Source organism: Saimiri boliviensis, chromosome 5 (genome assembly GCF_048565385.1).
Source record: "Saimiri boliviensis isolate mSaiBol1 chromosome 5, mSaiBol1.pri, whole genome shotgun sequence".
NCBI lineage: Eukaryota > Metazoa > Chordata > Mammalia > Primates > Cebidae > Saimiri > Saimiri boliviensis.
Genome location: NC_133453.1, coordinates 99958782 through 99980686, shown reverse-complemented (window position 1 = coordinate 99980686; position 21905 = coordinate 99958782). Strand labels below are relative to the sequence as shown.

At 37.9% G+C, this 21905-nt stretch overlaps 1 protein-coding gene across 1 annotated transcript in view; it reads right to left on the bottom strand.

Annotated features, from left to right (window-relative positions):
* Positions 1–223: 223 nt before the first annotated feature.
* The window catches only part of NXPH2 (neurexophilin 2), a 106718-nt gene continuing 85036 nt past the window's right edge, over positions 224–21905 (bottom strand). The window contains exon 2 of the mRNA XM_010330443.3: positions 224–2732. Coding sequence (XP_010328745.2) covers positions 1989–2732 — 744 coding nt within the window. The 3' untranslated portion in view covers positions 224–1988. The remainder of the gene's footprint in view (positions 2733–21905) is intronic.

Genomic DNA, 21905 nt, shown 5'->3' with positions numbered 1-21905 from the left:
TACTAGATACCATGCTATGTACAAAATGTTTTATGTGAGTTATCTTTTCACCCTACTTTAAAATCTCCACAGCCAAGCTGCCTATTTAATATATATCTAAGAGAAACCTTCGTGTTCAGTTGGGATCACACACAGACACATACACACAAGCACAGAACAAGTCCTTATGAGGAAAAGAAACAAGAACAGAGTCTTTAAAAAATAACCACCCAGGAGTCATGTGACAGATCTAGCAAATTCTTTTTATTTACATAGAAATGTGTACACATACTTTCTCTGTACACAGAAAATTCTAAGTATATATATATACATATATGGTTCCCACATATTTTACAATAAATAATATTTTATTCTTGTTTCTAGGTGAAAATAAAAAGATATCTCAAAATATTACTCACCAACCACAAAATTACAAAAACACTTGGTGAACTCAGAGCAAGAATTTCAAGCCTGTACTACCACACACTAAGCTTAGTACAATTTTTACAAAAGACAAAAATTGAACACTGAAGATATTACCAGTAAAAGGAAAGGAATGAAGATGTAAAATAGAGAGCAGAGCTCTTGGTTTTTTGAACAGTGTGGTAAGAGTATTTTTTTGTTGTTTAGGACTTATCTTCCTTTAGTCCTCAATTTAGTGTTTTACTTCAATTAATATTTTACAGAGAAGAAGGGAGAAAGAAGTTAACATCTATTGTAAAAAGAGTGACAATTCCAAGAGTGTCCTGAGTTCTAGAAGTCTTTTTCCTGGCCAGCCAGACCCTCTTTCTGTTCTAATTTAATGATTATCCAGTTCTACCATATAGGATTGCTATTCACTCCCTCAGAGAAGATGAGAAGGGCACCAATTGTGAAGTGACATTAATTTGGAAGTCATTTCAAAAGTCTGATAAGCCAGGTACCTTGGTTGTCAGCACCTAATAATTAGAAATGCTTAAATATAACTCTCTCTTTCCGCATAGAGTTTGATCCCTCATTCAAACATTAACTAAATGCAAGGAGAACTTAATCCGGGAGGCTAGAAATAATGAATACATAATCCTGGAATTTCCTCCCTCCACTTAACACTTTTTTTTTTGCTGTTCTAGTCTAGGAAACAAGCACTTTCTCTCAACTTCAGAGTTGTCCCACCCATGTGTAAAAATCACACTATCAAATGAATAAGGCTCTAAGCTATAGGATGCATACAAATTGTGTCAGTTTTTGATTAACGCCACAGCATTTGAATTTGTCAGAAGAGTCTAAAAGCATCATGCTCTTTGTTACTGTTGAACTGACTTATTCTCAGATTTGCTTTCCCAATACATCAGTATTCAAACTCAGAGGGGAACCATACGGATGGTGACCAACACAAGGCTAGGCATAAGTCACATTCCACCCAACTCTAGCTCAGGTGATAATGAACTTGGTTCCACTGTGGCACTGTAACTTCACACACGAGTTTTGAAACAAATTTTATCCTTTTATCTCTCATATCAATAACAGCACAGATGGGTGGGGGAAAGACAGAAATAAGAAAAGAAGTTCCAATGTCAGAAAGACAATTCATCTATCAAATACAATCTTTTCCTTTACTGCATCTGCTATTTTTGCGGTAACCTTCCAAAACATATTTCAAAGGCAGGCTCATTTCAAGAGCAATGTTTATCACATGCATAATTTGGTTCCTTCTTGTCACACATTCCTGCCACTGATGTTTCTTTCAGAGAAACAATAAGATTTCTAGAAGTTAGTCATCTTGCATGAAAGGGATGGTTTCATAAACAGTTTAACTTTTTAGATAAAGGTACTTACAATAGAAACAAACAAATTTCACATTTAAAGATGTCTCTTTTTCTTTTTTTAAATTTGAAAACCTGATAGGGAACTGCTGTTCACTGCCAGAAACAAAAAGGGATCCTTTACCATAAAAAGCTGGGCTTGTTTCTTGGTCATTCTAATTAAATGTATGTATATATATGTCCCTCATTTCCACCACTGCAGGAAGATCAGCCAGAAGATAAGTATGGGGTCTCACTATGGTAATTGTAGTCAGGGCACACCTTTTGCACGAGTTTATAATCAACACTGTAAAAGGCAATGTAAATGCAAATGACCTTGAAGGGCTTGGAGCACAACCAAGACACATGACTCTGAGTCTGCTCCTGGTAGCAGATCTTGGATGGGTCGAAGTTGCACAGGGCAGTCTTTTTCGCCCGATCTGTTTTTTCATACTCAATGCGACAATTGAAAGATTTGGATTCCTTGGTCTCCAAGGTAGACTGGGGGGAGACTTCAAATTCCACCACCTTGGAGGGTGGTACCAAGCTCACTGAAACATTGCCCAGGCCTGTTGAATTATGTCGGAAATACACACTGAAGGTTCCATTTCCATGGTCAACAATTTTCCCTGTGATGAGGAGATTGAGTTTGACAGTTTTAATGTTGGAATGAAAGTCACCCCATCCAAACATTTTCTTAAATTTTCCTGTTTTTACTATTGGCCTCCGTTTAGTTCTTGCCAATGGCTCCTGAACCTCCGTGATGTTGGCCAGCCAATCCCAAAAGTTTTCCATGCTGTCTGCATACGCCATGGGGTCGGGCTTGGGCACGGGAGACTGTTTAACAAACAGGCGCAGGGGGCTGATGATCCTCGAGTGCACCACGTTGCCCACCAACGTCCCTGGAGCATCTTTGTCTTCCCAATCCAGCCCCTCCGTGGCATGCACCACTTCCTTACTGTCACAAAATAGCTGTTTAAAAAGAAGGAAGAGAAATAAACTAGGTTAGTGCCGTGACTGCGCACGCAAACTGAAGTCAAAGCAGAAAGGAAATTCTTTCAATATTATTTAGATTCTCGCTCAACAGCATTTCACACACACAGCCCGGCTCAACAGTGTAACAAGATGAGCATTTAATTCAAGCAATATAAAACTGTGAGCATGAAAATTAACATGGCGAGGTTAAGAACAAAATGTTCCATTTTAATGGGTTGATGTGGTTTTAGTCTCTGTTTCCTGATTGATCTTCACAATTCTGTTTTTTTCCAGATTGGGGGAAGTAGTATATTTTGACCTCTCATTTGATATAATCATTAAATTTGTCAACTCTTTTCTTTCGTGTGGAAGACAAACATAGAATGCTGAAGGTATCTATCAAGGAGCTAGAAACTGTCTATGATATTTATAAGTCTTTTAAGTATATTTGGAAATATTAAGGGGATTATTACATTCGAAGGTTTATACCATGTAATTTTATAGCTTTTTATATAATTCCGTCTCAAACTCTGTAATAAAAAAGGCCTGTGATGAGGATTAGAAAGTTCTACAAAAAGTTTTAGCTGAAAAAATGTAAGTTAAAATTTAGTTGCCTTTATAAAAACAGAAAGTAAGGTAGAGAGACATATTTTGAATTAATAGGTCACATATGAGTTAATGCATTTTATTACAACTGTATTATATCCTAAAACAATTGCTAAGAAAATATAATGGGCATGTGTTTTATGAGTTCCTCAGTATTTTGGTTCAAATCATAGCCACTGAAAAGTAAGACTTCATTTGCATTTGATTTTCCTTTTTGTTCTTAGTACATGAGTTCCCATGTTTACCAAAAATAATTTAGTTAAGTAGATATGGATTTTGAGGGACAGAACCATTATATATGATGCTGTTGCATGACGTGAATATTTATAGATGATTTATTAAAAGTCTGGGAAATAGAGGTTTCTAGTGGAAACACAGCCTCTTATCTCTAATGGCACAAACCGCTCTTGTAATGATTATACAGAAAACTGTCAGCATGATGAAATGGATGCGGAAAGTAGTGAGGCTGCGTTTATGTACTTTCTCTAGCCCTTTCAAACCAGACAAAGCACTTGGTAACAATGGTTTCAGATTATTCCCAAAATCATTGCAATCCAAAATCATTTCAATCCAATTTTGAAAATAAATGAAAGACGTAGCTGGATTATAAATGCTGCACTTAACTAGATGGTATAGTCTGACAACACGAGGCTATCTTTTGTATGTTCATAAAAGTTTAGAAGCTCATATCCTAACAGGAATTTGTAAAAAGCATTTTCACCTATGTCTTGTCCTCAAATGACTTTAGGAATCCAAGGACTCAACATGTGTAGATAGGTTTCTTTAAAATTATTTTTTTGCTTTGGTAAGGATGGGAGGGTGCTACAAAATATACTCCTCTCTTTGATTAATTTCCTGAAAGCTTTCCTTCCTCATTTCTGGAGTTTAAAAAATTTCAGAACAAATTGGTATGATATATGTTCTTACATTTTGAGAACCTAAATCCATATGGCCTCTTCTTGGGAGCTAATACACCCTGAATTCATACTTCTTTCTCTCTCCTGGTGTTGAAAGGCTGGCATACTCCCCAGGGAAAAAGGGATCATTACTCTGGATTTCTGGCTTAAAGTATTTCTGATACTGTGACTACAGTTTTCTGATTTCGAACACTTTTTTCTCTTTTGTTGATATATAATATTTTACATATTTATGGGGGTACATGTGAGTATTTGATACATGCATAAAATGTATAATGATTAAGTCAGAGTATTTAGGGTATACGTCATCTCGGGTATTTACCACTACCATGTATTGGGAACATTTCAAGTCCTCCCTTCTAGCTGCTTTAAAATATACAATATATTGTTGTTAATTATAGTATAGTCACCCCAGACTGCTGTTGAATATCAGAACTTGGTTTATTTTATTTTAAAAAATTGTATTAATTTTTTTTTTTTGTAGAGATGGGGTCTCAGTTTGATGCCCAGGCTGGTCCTAAGCTGCTGGCCTCAAGTGATTCTCCTGCCTCGACCTCCCTAAGTGTTGGGATTACAGATGTGAGCTGCTGTGGCTGGCCTATAACTTGTTTATTCTATCTAACTGTGTTTGTACTCATTCATCAGTCTCTCTTCATTTCTCCCGCTCTACCTTCAAATGCTTCCCAGCCTCTGGTACCATAATTCTATTGTCTCTTTCTATGAGATTAAGTTTTTAGCTCCTACATAAGGGTGAGAATATGTGCCTAGCTTATTTCACTTAACATAATGGCTTCCAGTTCTTTTAATACTATTTATTTTTTTATTTTATATATTTTTTTATTTATTGAGACAGGGACTCACTCTGTCACCCAGGCTGGAGTACAGTGGCATAGCTCACTGCAACCTCAAACTCCTGGGCTCAAGTGATCCTCCCTTCTCAACCTCTAGAATAGCTAGAAATACAGGTGCACATCAGCATGCCTGTTTAATTTTTTTTTTTTTTAAGACAGTCTTGCTCTACTACCCAGGCTGGAGTGGAGTGGTGCAATCTCAGCTTACTACAACCTCCGCCTCCCAAGTTTAAGCATTCTTGCGCATCAACCTCCTAAGTAGCTGGGATTACAGGCATGCACCGTCATGTATGGCTGGTTTTTGTATTTTTAGTAGGGAAAGGGTCTCACCATGTTGGCCAGTCTGGTATCAGACTCCTGGCCTCAAGTGATCTGCCTGACTCAGCCTCCCAAAGTGTCAGGATTACAGGTGTGAGCCACTGAACTCGGCTTAATTTTTTATTTTTATAGAGATGAGGTCTTGCTATGTTGCTCAGGCTGGTCTTGAACTCCAGCCTCAAGTGATCTTCCTACTTTGGTCTCTCAAAGTGTTGGGATTACAGGAGTGAACCACCATGTTCAGTCTTTTGAACACTCTAACTCTTGATGGGCACAAACCTCATTTCAATCATTTGGTAATAGCCCATGGAGCTCACCATCCTGTGTCTGCTTCTGACTTGAGTTTCCTGAGAATGGAGATAGGCTCTCTCCAGAGAGGGGGCCAAGGACACATGGGTTGATAAGAAGGTCTTGCTGATCAGGATCTCTTCTGTGATCATGATTCTTGCTGCCGATAGTTTACTACCTATTTTTCACCTGTTTCCAGTATTTCATGAGACTTACCCTGCTTGGTAAATGCTTACAGACACACCTACCATTTGCTGAACACCTGGTTTACAAGAAGAGCTCCCTTACTTCCTAATCCCTACTCCCTGATTCGGTATAGCTTCTGAACTTCTTCCCCTACTCCCAACTTCCTTCCTCAGTTTCATGGGACAGATCCCTTTTGACATTTTCCCCTTTAAGCTTGCTTTTTAAAATATGTCTTGATTCTTACCTTTATATATCATAATATCAATTACTTTATTACTTATACTGTGATACTTTATTAGCAGAACTAAAATACATTTTCCATTCAAAAATATTTTTTTCAACTACAAGTATAAAAATGCTCTTTTATCAGCAGCAACATGCCCTTTTTTTTTCCTTTAAAGTACTTGTTTTATGTTACATGTTTCCCTAAGTTTTTTTCTGCCCGGATCATTTTTCTTGATTTAGTGCTTTACCCAATTTCCTCCTCACTTTTCCATTGCTGAAAAGCCCATAAGAATTGAGCCCATCATTCAACAACCAGTACGTTTTGCAGTCATTTAGTCTTAGCTGATCTTGGTGCACTTTCAAATACATGATAGACACCAGTACCTTAGGAGATCCTTCTCTTATCTCTACGACTTCCATTGTGATGGTTCTGAGATTGCTCAGTAATAATAACAACAATAATAATTCTAATAATAATAATAGGCCATTACTGAGACATTTTTAAAGATCTGAAGACTTTCCTGGTAGCAGTTTGTGTTGTAAGAGAACTTGACCCAAATATATGTGACTCTCTTAAAAAAAAAAGTAAAAAACATTCTAAGCTTAAGAAACAGATAAAACAAGTATCATTATTTACTTTTATAAAGGCTGTTTCGTTCTTTGGAAAAGGTTCTCTATATGAGAATTAGAAATGAAATTAGATTTCTAAAAAAAAAATCATTCTAACACATTGCTCTTCAGATCCAAACCTGCTCAAAGATCCCTTGATTTTAAGATTAGTCTGTATAATAAAAAATAATAGAAATTAGCTAATAGCAAAATATAAATTGTTTTTCTCTTACAGGGACAGCATTCATTGGCAGTATCTTGGATTATATATATATATACACACACACACATATATATATATATATATATATATATATACACACACACACACATATATATATATATATATGCACTAATTCTTTTTAAATTTGGCTTTCTTTAGAACATCATATTCCTAGCTTGTTTTGACAACAACATTAGCCAAGTTGGAAAAACTGTGTACAGCCTCATCTGTTTATTACTTTGAAATACACAGACAATTCTCACAAGTGCTGACTTCCAAGTCTAAAACCAAATCTCAAAAAGCTATCTGATAGTGATTTACTGGTAGAAGAACATAATTTAAAGGGCAAATATATTTCTCTGTGTCTTTTAAAAGCTGACAATTTTGTCTCCCTTCCCAATTTTCAGCCTTGGTATAACTTGTTCATCCTTCCTGTTGTTATAAATCATCACTTTATAACATCACTGCTGAGAGATCAAGCACCCTTTTCTACACCAGGTTTGCATAGATGGTTATATGACCTAAGTCCCTAGTGCACATGTTCAACATGAAGACCTCATCAGAGAAGGTTGGGGGCTGTTGAGCCACAACCCTGCCCAGCTCCCCACTGCCTAACTCACATATTCCCAATAGGGAAGCAACCTGATATGATGGAAGAGCACAGATTGATTGCTTAATGCCATTATCATTACTTGCTCAATTGCGTGACCTGAGTCCCAGTTTTCTCACCTATATCTCCTTAGCTGGTTGGCTGTAAGGACTGAAAGAATGGACAGAAATTACTGAGCCTATTCCTTGGCAAGAGGCATTCAATGACTGATGGCTCTTCCATAGTCCGATGGAATCTTGTGCCTCCTACTCAAGAAGTGTCTCCAAAGGTTTCTATGAATTCTCAAGCCTCCAGGAAACTGATTAATGGTTAATTGAGCAACTTGTTCAGTGCCATGTGATAAATTAATGACCAAGTAGAAATCAACCCTCTCAACGCCAGAACATCAATCAAATGTTTCCCTATGTTTCCAGTCTTACAGTCATCTGAGTCATAGCCAAATCCCAGGTGAGCTCTCTTTGCCAACAAAATGTGTTTGTGGATCTTTGATTCCAACCTACTACATGAATCAGCAAAGGGAGCTGAGAACACAAAGTGCCTGACAGGTGCCCTCATTCCTGAACAGACAATTTCTGTGATACAACATGCTGGGAGAAGACTGTAGGTGGTTCTGAATCTATTGGCAAACCACTCTGTCCAAGGCAAGATTGTTAGATATCACCTACAAAACACGTAGCTGTATACTCCTGGTTACTTTTGTATTTGCTGGGGCTCTTCGTGCTAATTTCAGTATCCCTGCTGTCTTTTTTCCTATCATATTATAGTAATGATGTAAAAACATTTAACCTCAGGCATAAAATGGAGTTTTAAAAAGGGGAAAAAAGAAAAATTGCTGTGGTTTATCTGTTTGAACATTCCTTGATTTCAACACATTTATCAAAGCTTAAGTAATTTATGTCTTGGCAGGGTGTATCAATTTCACAAAGCACACACATTAGCTAGATACAATGATATCATATTAGCTTTTTCTGCATCTTACAGAAGAGCTCAAAAAGATTAATAAATACTCAAGCCTTCATCAATTAAATGAAGCAGGTGGAAGGAAGGGAGTAGAGGAATAAGACTGTATTTCATTTTGGTTCTTTTGTTTTTAGCGGGGAAAGCTGACAGGTTCAAATCATTCATCATAACAAGCTAAAGTTGAATTTCACTGATAATTAAATGCATTTTTCCCCAAGAGGCAGAGAAGCCGCAATGAATTTTATAGTAGCAGATGTGAGAACTGTCACAAATTATGGAAATAATTTATAAAGTAAAAAACATCTTCCCCTGTTAACATTACATCAGAAGAGACTTTTTCAACTGTATTCGCTGTGTATTTTTTAATAAATATTTTTATTTTGGAATAATTTTAGTTTGCAGAAAAGCTGCATAATACAGAGTTCCCGTAGACTCTGCACCCAGACACTGCACTCAGTAGCCCCTGTCGTTAACATCTAACACTATAGTATATTTGCCACAACTATTGAACCAATATTGATGCATTATTACTAACTAAAGTCCATACTTTAATTGGCTCTCCTTAGTTTTTCTTTAATGCCTTTTATTTGTTCCAGCATCCCATGCAGGTTCCCATATTAAATTTGGTCATCATCAATCCTTAGGTTACAAAGATTCTTGATCTCTCTTGGTTACAAGTTTCTCAGACTTTCCCTGTTTTGGATGAACTTAAATGTTTTCTGAAGTACTCGGCAGATATTTTGTAGAATACCCTTCCATTTGGCTTTATTCTGTATTTTTCTCATGATTACACTAGGGTTAAGGGTTTGGGGGAGGAAATACACAGAAGTAAAATGCCACTTTCATCACTTCCTTTGGAGGGTACATGCTAGGCAACTTGTCACTGTGATTTGTCACTGTGATGCTAATCTTGATCTGGCTGAGGTAGAGAAAATGTATTTTTTTAAAGTTTTGCCTTCAGAATTCTCATAAAGCTTGCAGATTGTTGTTATCATAACCTTAGTTGAATTTCCCTTTAATTCAGTAGCACTTAGTTTAGGATTTTTTTTTTTTTAAGTCAGAAACTCAAACATTTCCATTTATAACTCTTTACAGTATAACTGAATTATCTAAAATAACCTCAGAGTTGTTTAGGAATTTAGACTATTTCTAAATTATTCTGGGAATTTTACATGCTACTAATGTGTCTGTCTTCACCATTCATATTGCTATATTTTAATTAATTGATTAGTTAATTAATTAATTAATTTTTGAGATGGAGTCTCACTCTGTTGCCCAGGCTAGAGTGCAGTGGCACCATCCTGGCTCACTGCAATCTCCATCTCCTGGGTTCAAGAGATTCTCCTGCCTCAGCCTCCTGAGTAGCTAGGACTGCAGGTGCACATCAGTACACCTAACTAATTTTTTTTTATTTTTAGTAGAGATGGGGTTTCACCATGTTGATCAGGCTGGTCTCAAACTCCTGACCTTGTGATCTGCCCACCTAGACCTCCCAAAGTGCTGGGATTACAGGTGTGAGTCACTGCACCTGGCCTTTTATTTTTATTTAATATTATTTCCTCAAAAATTGTACCCAATAGTCGATAGCTCTATTAAAAAGAGTTTATTCTATGAATATCTTACATAGAATCAGAATTACTTGCTAACTATATTAGAATCAAATATCCCTTCTGAGTTTAGGAGCCTGTCCATTTTACTTTGTTCTGCACATCCAGTAAGAAAAGATCAGTCTTTAGGTGCAGCTTTCTTTGTGGTTCAACTTGTTTACCAAAGGGAAGGGAGCTAATGAAGGAAACCATCACAAAGGATGCTTCTATATGTGGTGCTCTGAGTGATGTAGGGACACAAATGCTACATTTATAGGATAACCCTTTCCTATAGTTTCATCACCTTGATAGTTTCGCTTCTTCTCTGGAACTGTATGTTGCACTGAATCCTGAATTTCAAGAGGAAAAGATTTCTCCATACCCAGTGAATAATAAAAACTAAGCAAAAAACATCTAAAACTTTGAGCTTCTTGGGTTCAAATTCCATTTAATATAAATCATGCCTTTATCAGAACAGTCCTAATAGATGGTACTTTTCTTACTTACAGAGACACCAAGGGAAGAAATATTGCCACCATCCTCGCTGTCCTAGGCCAGGGCTTAACAAGTCTGAATGACATGTTTATTAGCACATATTGACTCTTTACTGACGTGGCACCAGGGAAGTAGGAGAGGCCTGAATTTTCTAAGTAATTCAAACCGAGCCCTTTAAGCCCACTGCCTCAAATATGCCCTTCCTGACTCAGCAAAAAGAGACTAGGTGACCTTAACACACCCTATGGAAAGCGTAAATCAGTTTAGAATTATTTCCACAAAAATACTATTTTATTTTTGCAGGATCAAGTTTATTGCTTTACTGACTTTTGCCTATACCTGCAATCACAGGAATGCTGCTACACTGGACTGAGAGGAAAAAGTGAAATGTCCCAATCAAATCTGTGCCTTGCAGAAAAAAATCTGTCACTGCATCCTTCAGTGGCTGAATTTGTCCAATTGTCCCAAGAGCAAAGGAATGAATGAAAAAAGAGGAGCAATGAAGTCAATCAGAATAGGCAGGAAGAGCAAGACAGGAATAGGAGTGCTCTGATTTATTAGAAGGACTTGGTGTCAGGAACATAAAAATGGATATTGGATGCTGTAACTTAACTATCCCAGCACATTCTGCAAGCCACATTCCCTCTTGAGCTTGGTTTTCTTAACAGTAAAATAGTGAAAAGCACAAGATAGGGTTGCAATTCAAAGAGAAGAAGGAGGCTGCAAACTGGCAAGTGAATTTGAGTGAGGCTGGTCAATAGGCAGGAATACTTGTAAAGAGGTGAATGCTTTATCACAGAGTAGTGAGGAGACCCTCAACCAGGTTTGCAAATGCATGTATTCATTTTTAAACACATATTTGACACATACTTTTCAAATATATTTCAGGAGCCCATGTCTGTGCTGTAGGCACAGAGAGGACACTGCTGAGCCGAACAGACACGGGTCCTATCTTCACACAATTTGCAGATCGCAGTGAAGTAATTAATTCACCTATTCATAGTTGTTATAAGGTCCCATCTTTCGTTCTTTCTCTCTCTCTCTCTCTCTCTCTCTCTCTATATATATATATATATATATATAATATATATGTATATATATATACACAAACATCTCAGTATATCAGAAGGTGGAAATGCTTATTCTAATTAAGGGAACAGGGTAAGCAACAGGGCAGGGAGTAAACAGAATTAAGCAATTAATATCTTTATTTGGATGAGTGAAATAAAATCCAGGATTTACTGGTTGATAGTTGATAAAGAATGAATCTGTGGCAAGAAAACAAATTGATCTTGGTATTTATATTCCTTTATCTCTGGTCCCAAATTGTATATTGCTTTGTTTATAATTACTAATGAGAGTGTGATAACATTGTAAGACAATAGTTATATTTTTTTCTAATGAAAGGCTAACTTGATGACTTTCTCCACAACCATAAATGGGCTCCGATGTTCAGACAATGCTGAATTCCTCACTTGCAGCTACCAGCTATAGTGCTTGAACGTGATGACCTCAGCAGGCCTGGCCTTTCACCCTTTTACCTCCAAAGAACTTTTGAAGGTGTATAAGACACAGTCTTGGGTTCTGGAACAGTTAGCCCTTTGTCATGATTATGCTATAGCCCTCTTTTTATATAATCAATATAATATATATTAGTGCTACTTGATAATTAGGTAAGTATGCTCTGGATTAAAAAGAACATTCTGAAACCATATAGATTTGTCTTTATGTTTATAGGTGTGTTAAATACTAACAGAAAGTAAATGTAGGTAACATCCATGGTTTTCACAGGGATTACTGATTGTTCTAAATGAATGGCAAGGCAAAACAACGTAATTTCCCCCCATAATCATAAAATTGAAAAGGCATCTATACTTTAAGAGGATGTTTTTGGATTTCTGTGTTTATACTCAATATAAAATCCTTATGTCCATACTGATCTGTGAAACACTTGCTATAACATATATAATACACAATGCATAGATTGCATAGATCACCCACCACTAAGAGGGAATGCTGTAACTATTTTATAGTACACCAAAAACACGTAGTTCTCTACTTATCAGAGAAGAAAATTTTGACTTCCCAGGACTAAGCTGAATGAGCTGAAGACTCCAAATGTGTGGATTTGCAACAAGCTGGGAGAGCTGACTTCTTCTTGATACCAGGACTGGCATATGCTACAAGAGAAAATTGGATACGGATCTGTACAAATATTTTTTTAAAGGCAGCTGGCTCATCGGTCTTGGATACCCTGTAAGTATTTATCATTGTTGTTTCAGAAGGATGACCATTGCTAAGTGCAAGTTTGGTAGAATAAGTGGTTTTCTTACTGGATTCGTTCATAGTGTTGTTAAGGATGGGCTCTATACAGGTGGTCATTAATGATTTCACTGGGGTTATCAGTGTAAGCCAAGAACCCCAAAGCCTCCACTGTTATAAAATCTAGAGGTGGCTTACCGATCACTTTACAGCTGAAGAATTATAGAACCAATAATAAAAGGTGGTTCAAAGCCTCATTTGGGTTGCTTACATATAGCGCATGCAGTTGGATTGCTTTGACAATTTTGTCCTATATCTTGCAGCTAAAACTGAAATGACAAGCTGCTCAGCAGAAAAAAAGAACAACAAAAGATCTCAAACCTGCCATGATCAATTTCATCGGCAACTCATTTCAATATGAAAAAGAAAATATATAATTAATGATAAAATTCAGCATACCATTAAATGTATTGCTCATAAACAAATCTTGCAAAGCATTTCTTTGGGTAGAAATTTTGCGGAATATCATTCCTGCTGACAAAACAGGAACACGCATCTGCTGGACAGCATACAATGCTGTATTGATGATTACTAGTATGGCTTGCCCTGGAGTCATATTTCTGGTGCTCCATTACAGAACTGTCACAGTAGATTAAAAGAAGAATGACAAAAAAAGGAATGAAAAATGATAGAATCAAACATATATCAAGGTACTAATTGTACCTATTAATATGTTGTGGCATAATGTGGCATTGTTCCAAAATTCATTTTGCAAGTTGAAAAACAAATGATTGCTTATGAGAAGAAAGCTAAACAGTGGACATCCTTTCTGCTGAGAGTGGCAAATTCATTTTACCTTCCAGATATCTTTTAATAGCTACCCTTTACATTTTTCTAAATTGATACAGGAACTAACAGGAAACATAAATGTGAAGACAGAAATCTTAGCAGTAAGAGCCAAAAAAACTAGATTGCAATGCTTGGCAGTGGTTTTATTGCTAAGGTTAAATATGGCAATTCTTATTTTATCTTGATGACAGTAATCTGAAAAATCAATGACACAAGCCTCTGCAAAATTTCAGTACACACACACACACACACACACACACACACATGCACACATGCATACATACACTAGACACAGAAATATCATGGGCATGTGCATACCCTAGTTTTCTGTAAACATTTAGGAAGATAGTATCAAAAAAACAGATTTTATTTTATATTAGAAAGCTGAATTAAAAGAGCTCTTTAACAAATTATGAACGGCTGGACACAAATGTTAGATGCCTTGTTGGAGGGGGCTGCTAAATATGATACGGCCGTGTTTCCTGAGTTAAAAAGGGCCAGATCACAGTCTCAGTACAAGTTTCGCAAAGTCAAACAAGATATTCTTTTGATAATCCAGTAGATTGAAGCACTCCTTTTGCTGCTAAGGAGTAAGTGACTCAGCATGGCAAGTGGCACTGTCCACTTTCATCACTCAAATTTTCAATGAGAGAGATGAGGTTCACGTGATGGGAACACATAAATATTTCTGAAATATAATGGCCTGGGAGAGACAACATGCATCTGTGTCTTGACCGCTGCAAGTTGGCATTTAAAAAGGAAAGTTGCAACAGAGGGAAGAACAGTCAAATGAGGAGTAGTAATGCCAGATTATTCGATATCTGTGCCAGTTTGGGCAGAGTTTCAATGAGAGCTGAGGAGATGTATACAGGGGAGGAGGAAGACACAGGCAGTGGGGGTTTGGAAAAGCGACTTTGGGAATACTTTGTATTTTGCTATCAAATCCGTTTAATATTTCAGTCTTCAAATACCATTAATTTGGCAATTAGTACATACTCACTGTGATACCCGCTTGGCTAGGCTATAGTATCCAGTTAACCGAACACTAATCTAGGTGTTGCCATGAGAAGATTTTGTAGATGTGATTTATATCTACAGTCTACTTTTTGTTATGTTTGTTCATGATATTAGCATTTATTGGTTACATTCCTTCACCAAACACATTTGTTAATTTAAAATAAATTTTCAAACTGCCTTAGACACATAATACAGTATCTCACTTAAATATAAACATTCACAGTGTATTAGAGATTTTTACAAGATCCTACTAAATATGCAACTTTATTATGATCCAATATAACTATGTTTAAGTTCAGTGACAGTTTATAAATTATAAAATATGTATCTACTAAAAATATAAATGCCTATTACTTGTACATATGAAACTGAATTGTGTTAAAAGTATATTTGCAATAATCATTCCTGATTTCTAATGAGAATTACAGAGCCTTCAAAATAATGTCATTTGATTCTTACTCTACTTTGTGAGGTATATAGGGCAGGAAATAGCCTTAGAAAGGTTGAGTAGCTTGTGCAAACTCCAAGTATTGAGAGGCAGCAATAAATCTAGATATTGGGTCTTTGTGTAGGCCATTGTGCTTTCTATACTAATACTCTAATGGACCCAACACTAAAAACAGACAAAACAAAACAAAATGTCAAACAACAAAAAAGACTGATGAATGTATTTGCCTCATAAATAAAAACCAATCTTTCTCATTATAACGTAAAAATGTTTATTCTAGAAAATGAAACTGAGAAAACAAAGTCTGATAACAACTCTTAACATTTTAATATTTAATTCATATTTTCTCTCTGTGTAATGTAAATGATCCATATTTTATATATAATCTTTATTTTTAAGGACAAAATACTGTAGTTGAAAAATAATTCAAATGATCTGGAAAAAAAAATCTTGCTATCACTACAAGTAAAATCTAAATCCAAATGAAGGTCAGTTTTATCTAGACTTCCTCCCTAAATCCTGGATGACACTTTCCTGTTTCAGCATTTGTCATCAAAGCCCAGATCAGAGGGAACCGGGACTGTTCCAGGCAAGGGCAAGCTCATTGTCTTCTGGGTCTGCTGGGGTGGCTGCCTGAGCTCTTAGCCCTTGAGTCCCCTTCACATCCATGGCTCTGCCCTCAGAGTCATGCTTCCTTCATTTATTCCCTTCTCTGTCCCTATCAGTCCAGGTTGGCAATATTACTGGCAATATAAAATTCTCAAAACATTTTCAGCCTCCTGTGAAATTCTTGGGAGTTCAACCCACCATCAAGAGAGCCCTCCACACATCTTTACTGGATACCTGCATCTCTCTTCCTGGGTTCTGTTGAGATGACAGGTTGCATCCATGTGGCTTTGGTGAAAGCTGCCCAGTCACATCTTTGATGTCTTCTCCAGATCAGTTGATTTTAAGTAAAAAAGATTATTCTTGATTATGGGGGCTGTCCTCATCCAATCAGCTGGAATGTCTTAAAAGCAAAACTAAGGTTTCCCTGAAGATGATGAAATTCTGCCTCAAGATGGCAGCATCAGCTTCTGCCCAATAATTCCCAGCTTGCTGATCTGTCTATGGATTTTGACCTTTCCAGCCCCCATAACCATGTGAGCCAATTCCTTGAAATACAGCTCTTTAGATATCTACCTCTCTATCTTACTGGTTCTGTATCTCTGGAGAGCCTATTTGATTTTAATAGTTATGCTCATGTGTAAATAACTTATTTTCTTTCTTTTTTTTTTTTTTTTTTTTGAGATGGAGTTTCGCTCTTGTTACCCAGGCTGGAGTGCAATGGCACGATCTTGGCTCACCGCAACCTCCGCCTCCTGGGTTCAGGCAATTCTCCTGCCTCAGCCTCCTGAATAGCTGGGATTACAGGCACACGCCACCATGCCCAGCTAATTTTTTGTATTTTTAGTAGAGACAGGGTTTCACCATGTTGACCAGGATGGTCTCGATCTCTTGACCTCGTGATCCACCCGCCTCGGCCTCCCAAAGTGCTGGGATTACAGGCTTGAGCCACCGTGCCTGGCCCAAATAACTTATTTTCATAATTCAATTATGCCTCTTGATTTCTTGTATCCTTCACAGAACCTAGTTATAGATTGTCCTTAACTTACCATGGGGTTATGTCCCAATAAACCCAATTTAAGTTGAAACTATCATAAATTGAAAATGCATTTAATACACCCATCCTACTAATCATCATAGCTTAGCCTAGCCTATCTTAAATGTGCTTAGAACATTTATTTTAGTTGGGCAACTATTGTTGGACAAAATCATCTCACACAAAGCCTATTTTATAATAAAGTGTTGAATATCTTATGTAATTGATGTTCTACTGAATGATTATTGCTTTCACACCACTATAAAGTTGAAAAATCTTACATTGAACCATGGTAAGCTGGAGACAATCTGTACAGGGTTACTTGATGGTGACTTAATCACAGGTTCAGACTTAGGACCAAATGTCTCTCCATGCTCCCAGAGTAAACCATCAAACTATGGGTCACCATACTTGCCACATTGTTTATTATTATCATTTTTTGTTTGTGACTTGGTTCTTCGTCTTGTAAACTCCTGAGGGCCGCTACTGGATCTTCTTCATCGTATGTCTCTAGACCCTTTTATGATCTTTGATTCATAATAAGTACCTAATAAAAATTTAAAAAAAAATCTGGCTGGCAATGCATCACTTCCTGGGCCTCTCACAACTTTTTATTTCCTTAGACTTTACTCTTAGACCACTTTGGGAAACGTTTTAAATTCGAATTAAAATTTAGTCAATAAAGCAGTCAACCAGGAAAAATAAGGGAAATGAGGGGGCGTTTTTCCTGGCATCTGCCATTATTTGTAGAGGAGATAAAATTCAAAATCTCTTCTGCCTCTCTGGTGATCTCCTAGTGGTCTTCTTTCCCTTCTCTCTCTCCAGCACCCTCTTCCCATACCTGTTTCAGAAGTCCTAGAGAAGGTTCAACAGGACTGTCCTGGAATTAGGAGATGGTCCAGGCCACAGGAAGGGGCACAGTCTCTCTCTTGCCATCATTTCATGTCGAGCTACAACCATCGGAATTGGCCCAGTAAATTTTCTAAAATGCAAATTTAGCCATCTTTTTAAAAAGTCTTTACCTAGCTCCCTGTTACCTAGAGCAGTGGTTACATACTCAGCAGTGGGACACTTTCTCCACTAAAGTAAGCTTTTGTGGAATTCCATTATATAAAGATACTAATACCATTTATTAAAACATGATCGATGAGTTCAGATGTGTAACAATTATCATTGAAAGCTTCATGAATGACAGCTTACTACAAAAATGAAACTTGAAATCAGAAGTTACAGATGATTATTGTAGTCATATCAGCGTCAAAACAGTTCATGGCAGCGTTTCATCCATAAAATGTCTCTTGACAACCTGATAGACTTGGTCACCACCCCACCCCGGCCACCATTATACTCCTACAGTAGCACCTGAGCTGGTTTGTGTCCTTTCACTAGGATGAACTTAAAGATAGGAACATTTTTTTATTCTTTGTTGTGTTTCCAATGCCTTGTACAATAAAGCACACATGATTAATAAATATAAGTTTCTGAAAATGTGTAAGCCTCGCCACTAAGCTCCATTGCCATTTCAATACTAACTTGATGACTTGGTTAATTTTTCTCCCTGAAACTTCCCTGAAGCTTTTATGAATTGGAAAATTATTATTTGCATGTACCAAATTGGGGATCAAATCCATAATGTTTAATTGACTATAATTTTGTAGGGAAGCTGAAGAGAAGAGCCATGCTTGAAGAATGAGCAAAGTGAGAAGCTACAAGCCATTCCTGATGGGGTCCTAGTTGATCTGGCCCTTGGAGACTAAATGTAATTCCAGGTTGCTGGCCCCATAGGAGGAGGGTGGTTGGGTTTGTTGGAGGGGCGTGGTCAGATTCAAGAAGGGTTCTGTAAAACAGAGGCTGTGGTTTACCCACATCAGCAGGGTAGGGGAGGGAAAGACTACTGGGAGGAGTGTCCTCCAGTGTTCAGGAGACAATTAGCACAGCATCCACTAGATTGTCATGGAGAGAGCAAGCTTTTCCTGCAGTGCCCATGTTAAGGTAAAGTACCAAGGAAGAAGTTATTCGGATCAATCCTAGTATTGTAGGGAGATCTGATTATTTCAGACTATAAGTGTTCTGGACTTAAATCACATAGGTAAGTGCTTCATTTCTCACTGTACTTCATTTGGCTTTTATAGGCAAATTTTGCAGTCTGTTAAATAAGCTGGAATACTTAATATGTAGTGGAACAGCCCCAATGTGTTATTAGGAAGGGAGGAGCAGCAAGTGATTCACTAGGTCTTTAGGTACAGAGACATATCAAGACATGAACTAATTGACTTGCTGATTAAACTCAGTTTACGTTGATGCTCTCTCAACAATTATGATGTACAGATCGCACGGGTAACAGCTCCTCAAAGGTAGAACTTGTGGTGGAACGAATGGGCTTGTACATGCAGGAAGTAGCTTGAAGGAGTGGCGGAGGGAGGAAGTGGTCAGAAAGTAGAGTCACCCAGAAACTTAGAGACAATCTTGAAATGTAAACTTCCCCTTCACAATGTCTGTCCCTCACTTGATAATAAGGTAATTTGCACTTATTTCCTTTCTGATTTCCCTCCTGCAAACATTTCCTCCTTCCTTGCACCTGCCTCATCCTTCCCACTTAGTGCGTCTCTACCCCATTCCCCATTAGCTCAACCCAGAGCCTCAAGTACTTCTTGATACCTCCCTTGTTTTCACTCTTAAATTCACCACTAATTTGTATTTTCTATCTCCAAATCCATTTTTTTTTTTTTTTTGAGACGGAGTTTCGCTCTTGTTACCCAGGCTGGAGTGCAATGGCGCGATCTCGGCTCACCGCAACCTCCGCCTCCTGGGTTCAGGCAATTCTCCTGCCTCAGCCTCCTGAGTAGCTGGGATTACAGGCACGCGCCACCATGCCCAGCTAATTTTTTGTATTTTTAGTAGAGACGGGGTTTCACCATGTTGACCAGGATGGTCTCGATCTCTTGACCTCGTGATCCACCCGCCTCGGCCTCCCAAAGTGCTGGGATTATAGGCATGAGCCACCGAGCCCAGCCAAAATCCACTTTATATTTGTCTACCTCTGTTCCTCCATTGTCAACATGATCTCTCTCCCGGGTGCCTTCAAAAATGCTCATGTCCCATCTTGCCCTTTCAAACTGTTTCACATGCAACATGTGGAGTGACCTTTATACACTCAGCCCACGTCCTTCCACAGTTCATACTCCTCAGTGCATTTCACTGTAGTGATAATAGGATTTAGACTCATTAAATGGTTAAGAAGGTGCCTCCAGAGATGGCTCCCTCTTCCTTTCCAATGCACAATCCACTTACTGCTATGTAGTCACCGTGTTTGCCTCCCCTTGAAAACCCTCAGACAACTTTGCTCATGGCTCTCTTAAGACACATTAATATTTTGCCTTGTTTCACCATCTCTCACTAGGCTGCAAGGTTCTCACGGTGTCCTGTAACATCCATTTCACACATATTTTAGGGGAACCCGCATTTTTCAGGCACTATGTTGGGCACAATTAAATAACAGTTCCTACTCTATGAAGTATAGTGTCTAGAGGAGACCAACAGAAACCTGGTAAACAAACGCATTCACAAAATAAATAGAAACCGTGGAAAGTGCAGAGAAGAAACTCAGTATGAGATGGACCAGAGAATAGGGTGGGATCCTTTAGATTGGGTGGCCAAAGAAGACTGTCTTGAGAAAGTGGCATTTCAGCTTACACAGGGAAAGTGAGTAGGAGCTCTCCATCAAAACAGGAGAGGAGTGTTGTGGGTAGAGAGGCAGTAGTGAGAAGCCTTCTAGTCAGGGAAAGTGTGGTAAATTCTGAGAATTAGATGAAGGTAGTTAGTGTAGAGGAGGGGCACGGGTGATTTTGGAGAAGTGGGTAGGGGTCAGAACATTTGGATATCAAGGTGAGTGTCTCACTTGAAGGAAATAATTTATAGATATTCGTTGGGTTTCCAGGAGGTGATTCTATTCCAATTGTAAAATTATTCAACCTACAAAATCGAAGCCCTTAAAATTAAGAGAAAGTCTAGAATTGAAGTCTCCACATTCTCAGTTGAGTGTTCCTCCTAGTATCACTATAGGGTGTTAAGTACAAATGATTCCATAGCATCTGAAAGTGACTGATGACTGGTACATCTTCTATCATGCACAGGTTGAATATGAGGGATGTACGTTAACTGATAGTCTTATCAGCATGTGTGAATGCTTCTGTTAGTTTTCATGAGTCTATCTTCATTCTAAAAGCAAATATTTCTCTGTGCTTGAAATTGGCCTCTTTCCTAATCTCCTTTTGCCTAATTAGCCCCTTATGTTTTCTGCATCAGGGAAGCTATTCCTCACCATTGGAAGAAAATTATAATTTTCTGGTACATGTACTCTTAGAACTTGAGCAACAAGGTAAGAAGTCTAATCATTTTGCTGGAAAGACCACACGTGGAGGCCCTGAAATACATGAAGATGGTAAGGGGCCCAGATGAGTACAAACTGTCAGCCATCCCTTCCAAGGGCCCAAGTATGTGATCAAAACCATCCTGAGCCCTCCTGGTCAGTTCAGCTGTCAGGTGAGTACCACTGAGCAATCCCAGTTAACACCCTATCCAAAAACGGAAGCAGAAGAACCTGCCAACTAAGCCTTATTCAAAATTCAGACGCATAACATAAGATGTAATAAAACGGTTGCTGCTTTAAGACATAAAATTTTATGGCTAACAAAATAACCAAAATATGGAGGGTGTGTGCAGCTCTATGAGGTAAGGTGATAGAGTAGTAGCCACAATGTACAGGTGCTAAAGTGGTAATCAGAACTTTGCCCTGTATATGAAGTTGTTTCAATGTGGAATGAACTGCAGAATTAGCCTCCAGAGTTCAGCTCTGAGTCATTCTGATTTAAAGGGCTAACATAAAGTCTGGAATCTGCCTAAATTCTGCCTCCAAGATTTCATGGTTCCTGTTGAGGCAGATTCTTGAAAAATCCAGACTCAATCCCTAGGCTTTCCTGAACACCGTCACACTGTCACTCAGCAGTGAATTCTACAAGACACGAAGGTCATCACATTTATACCACCAAAACATCAATTCTTGTTTATCATCAGCCACT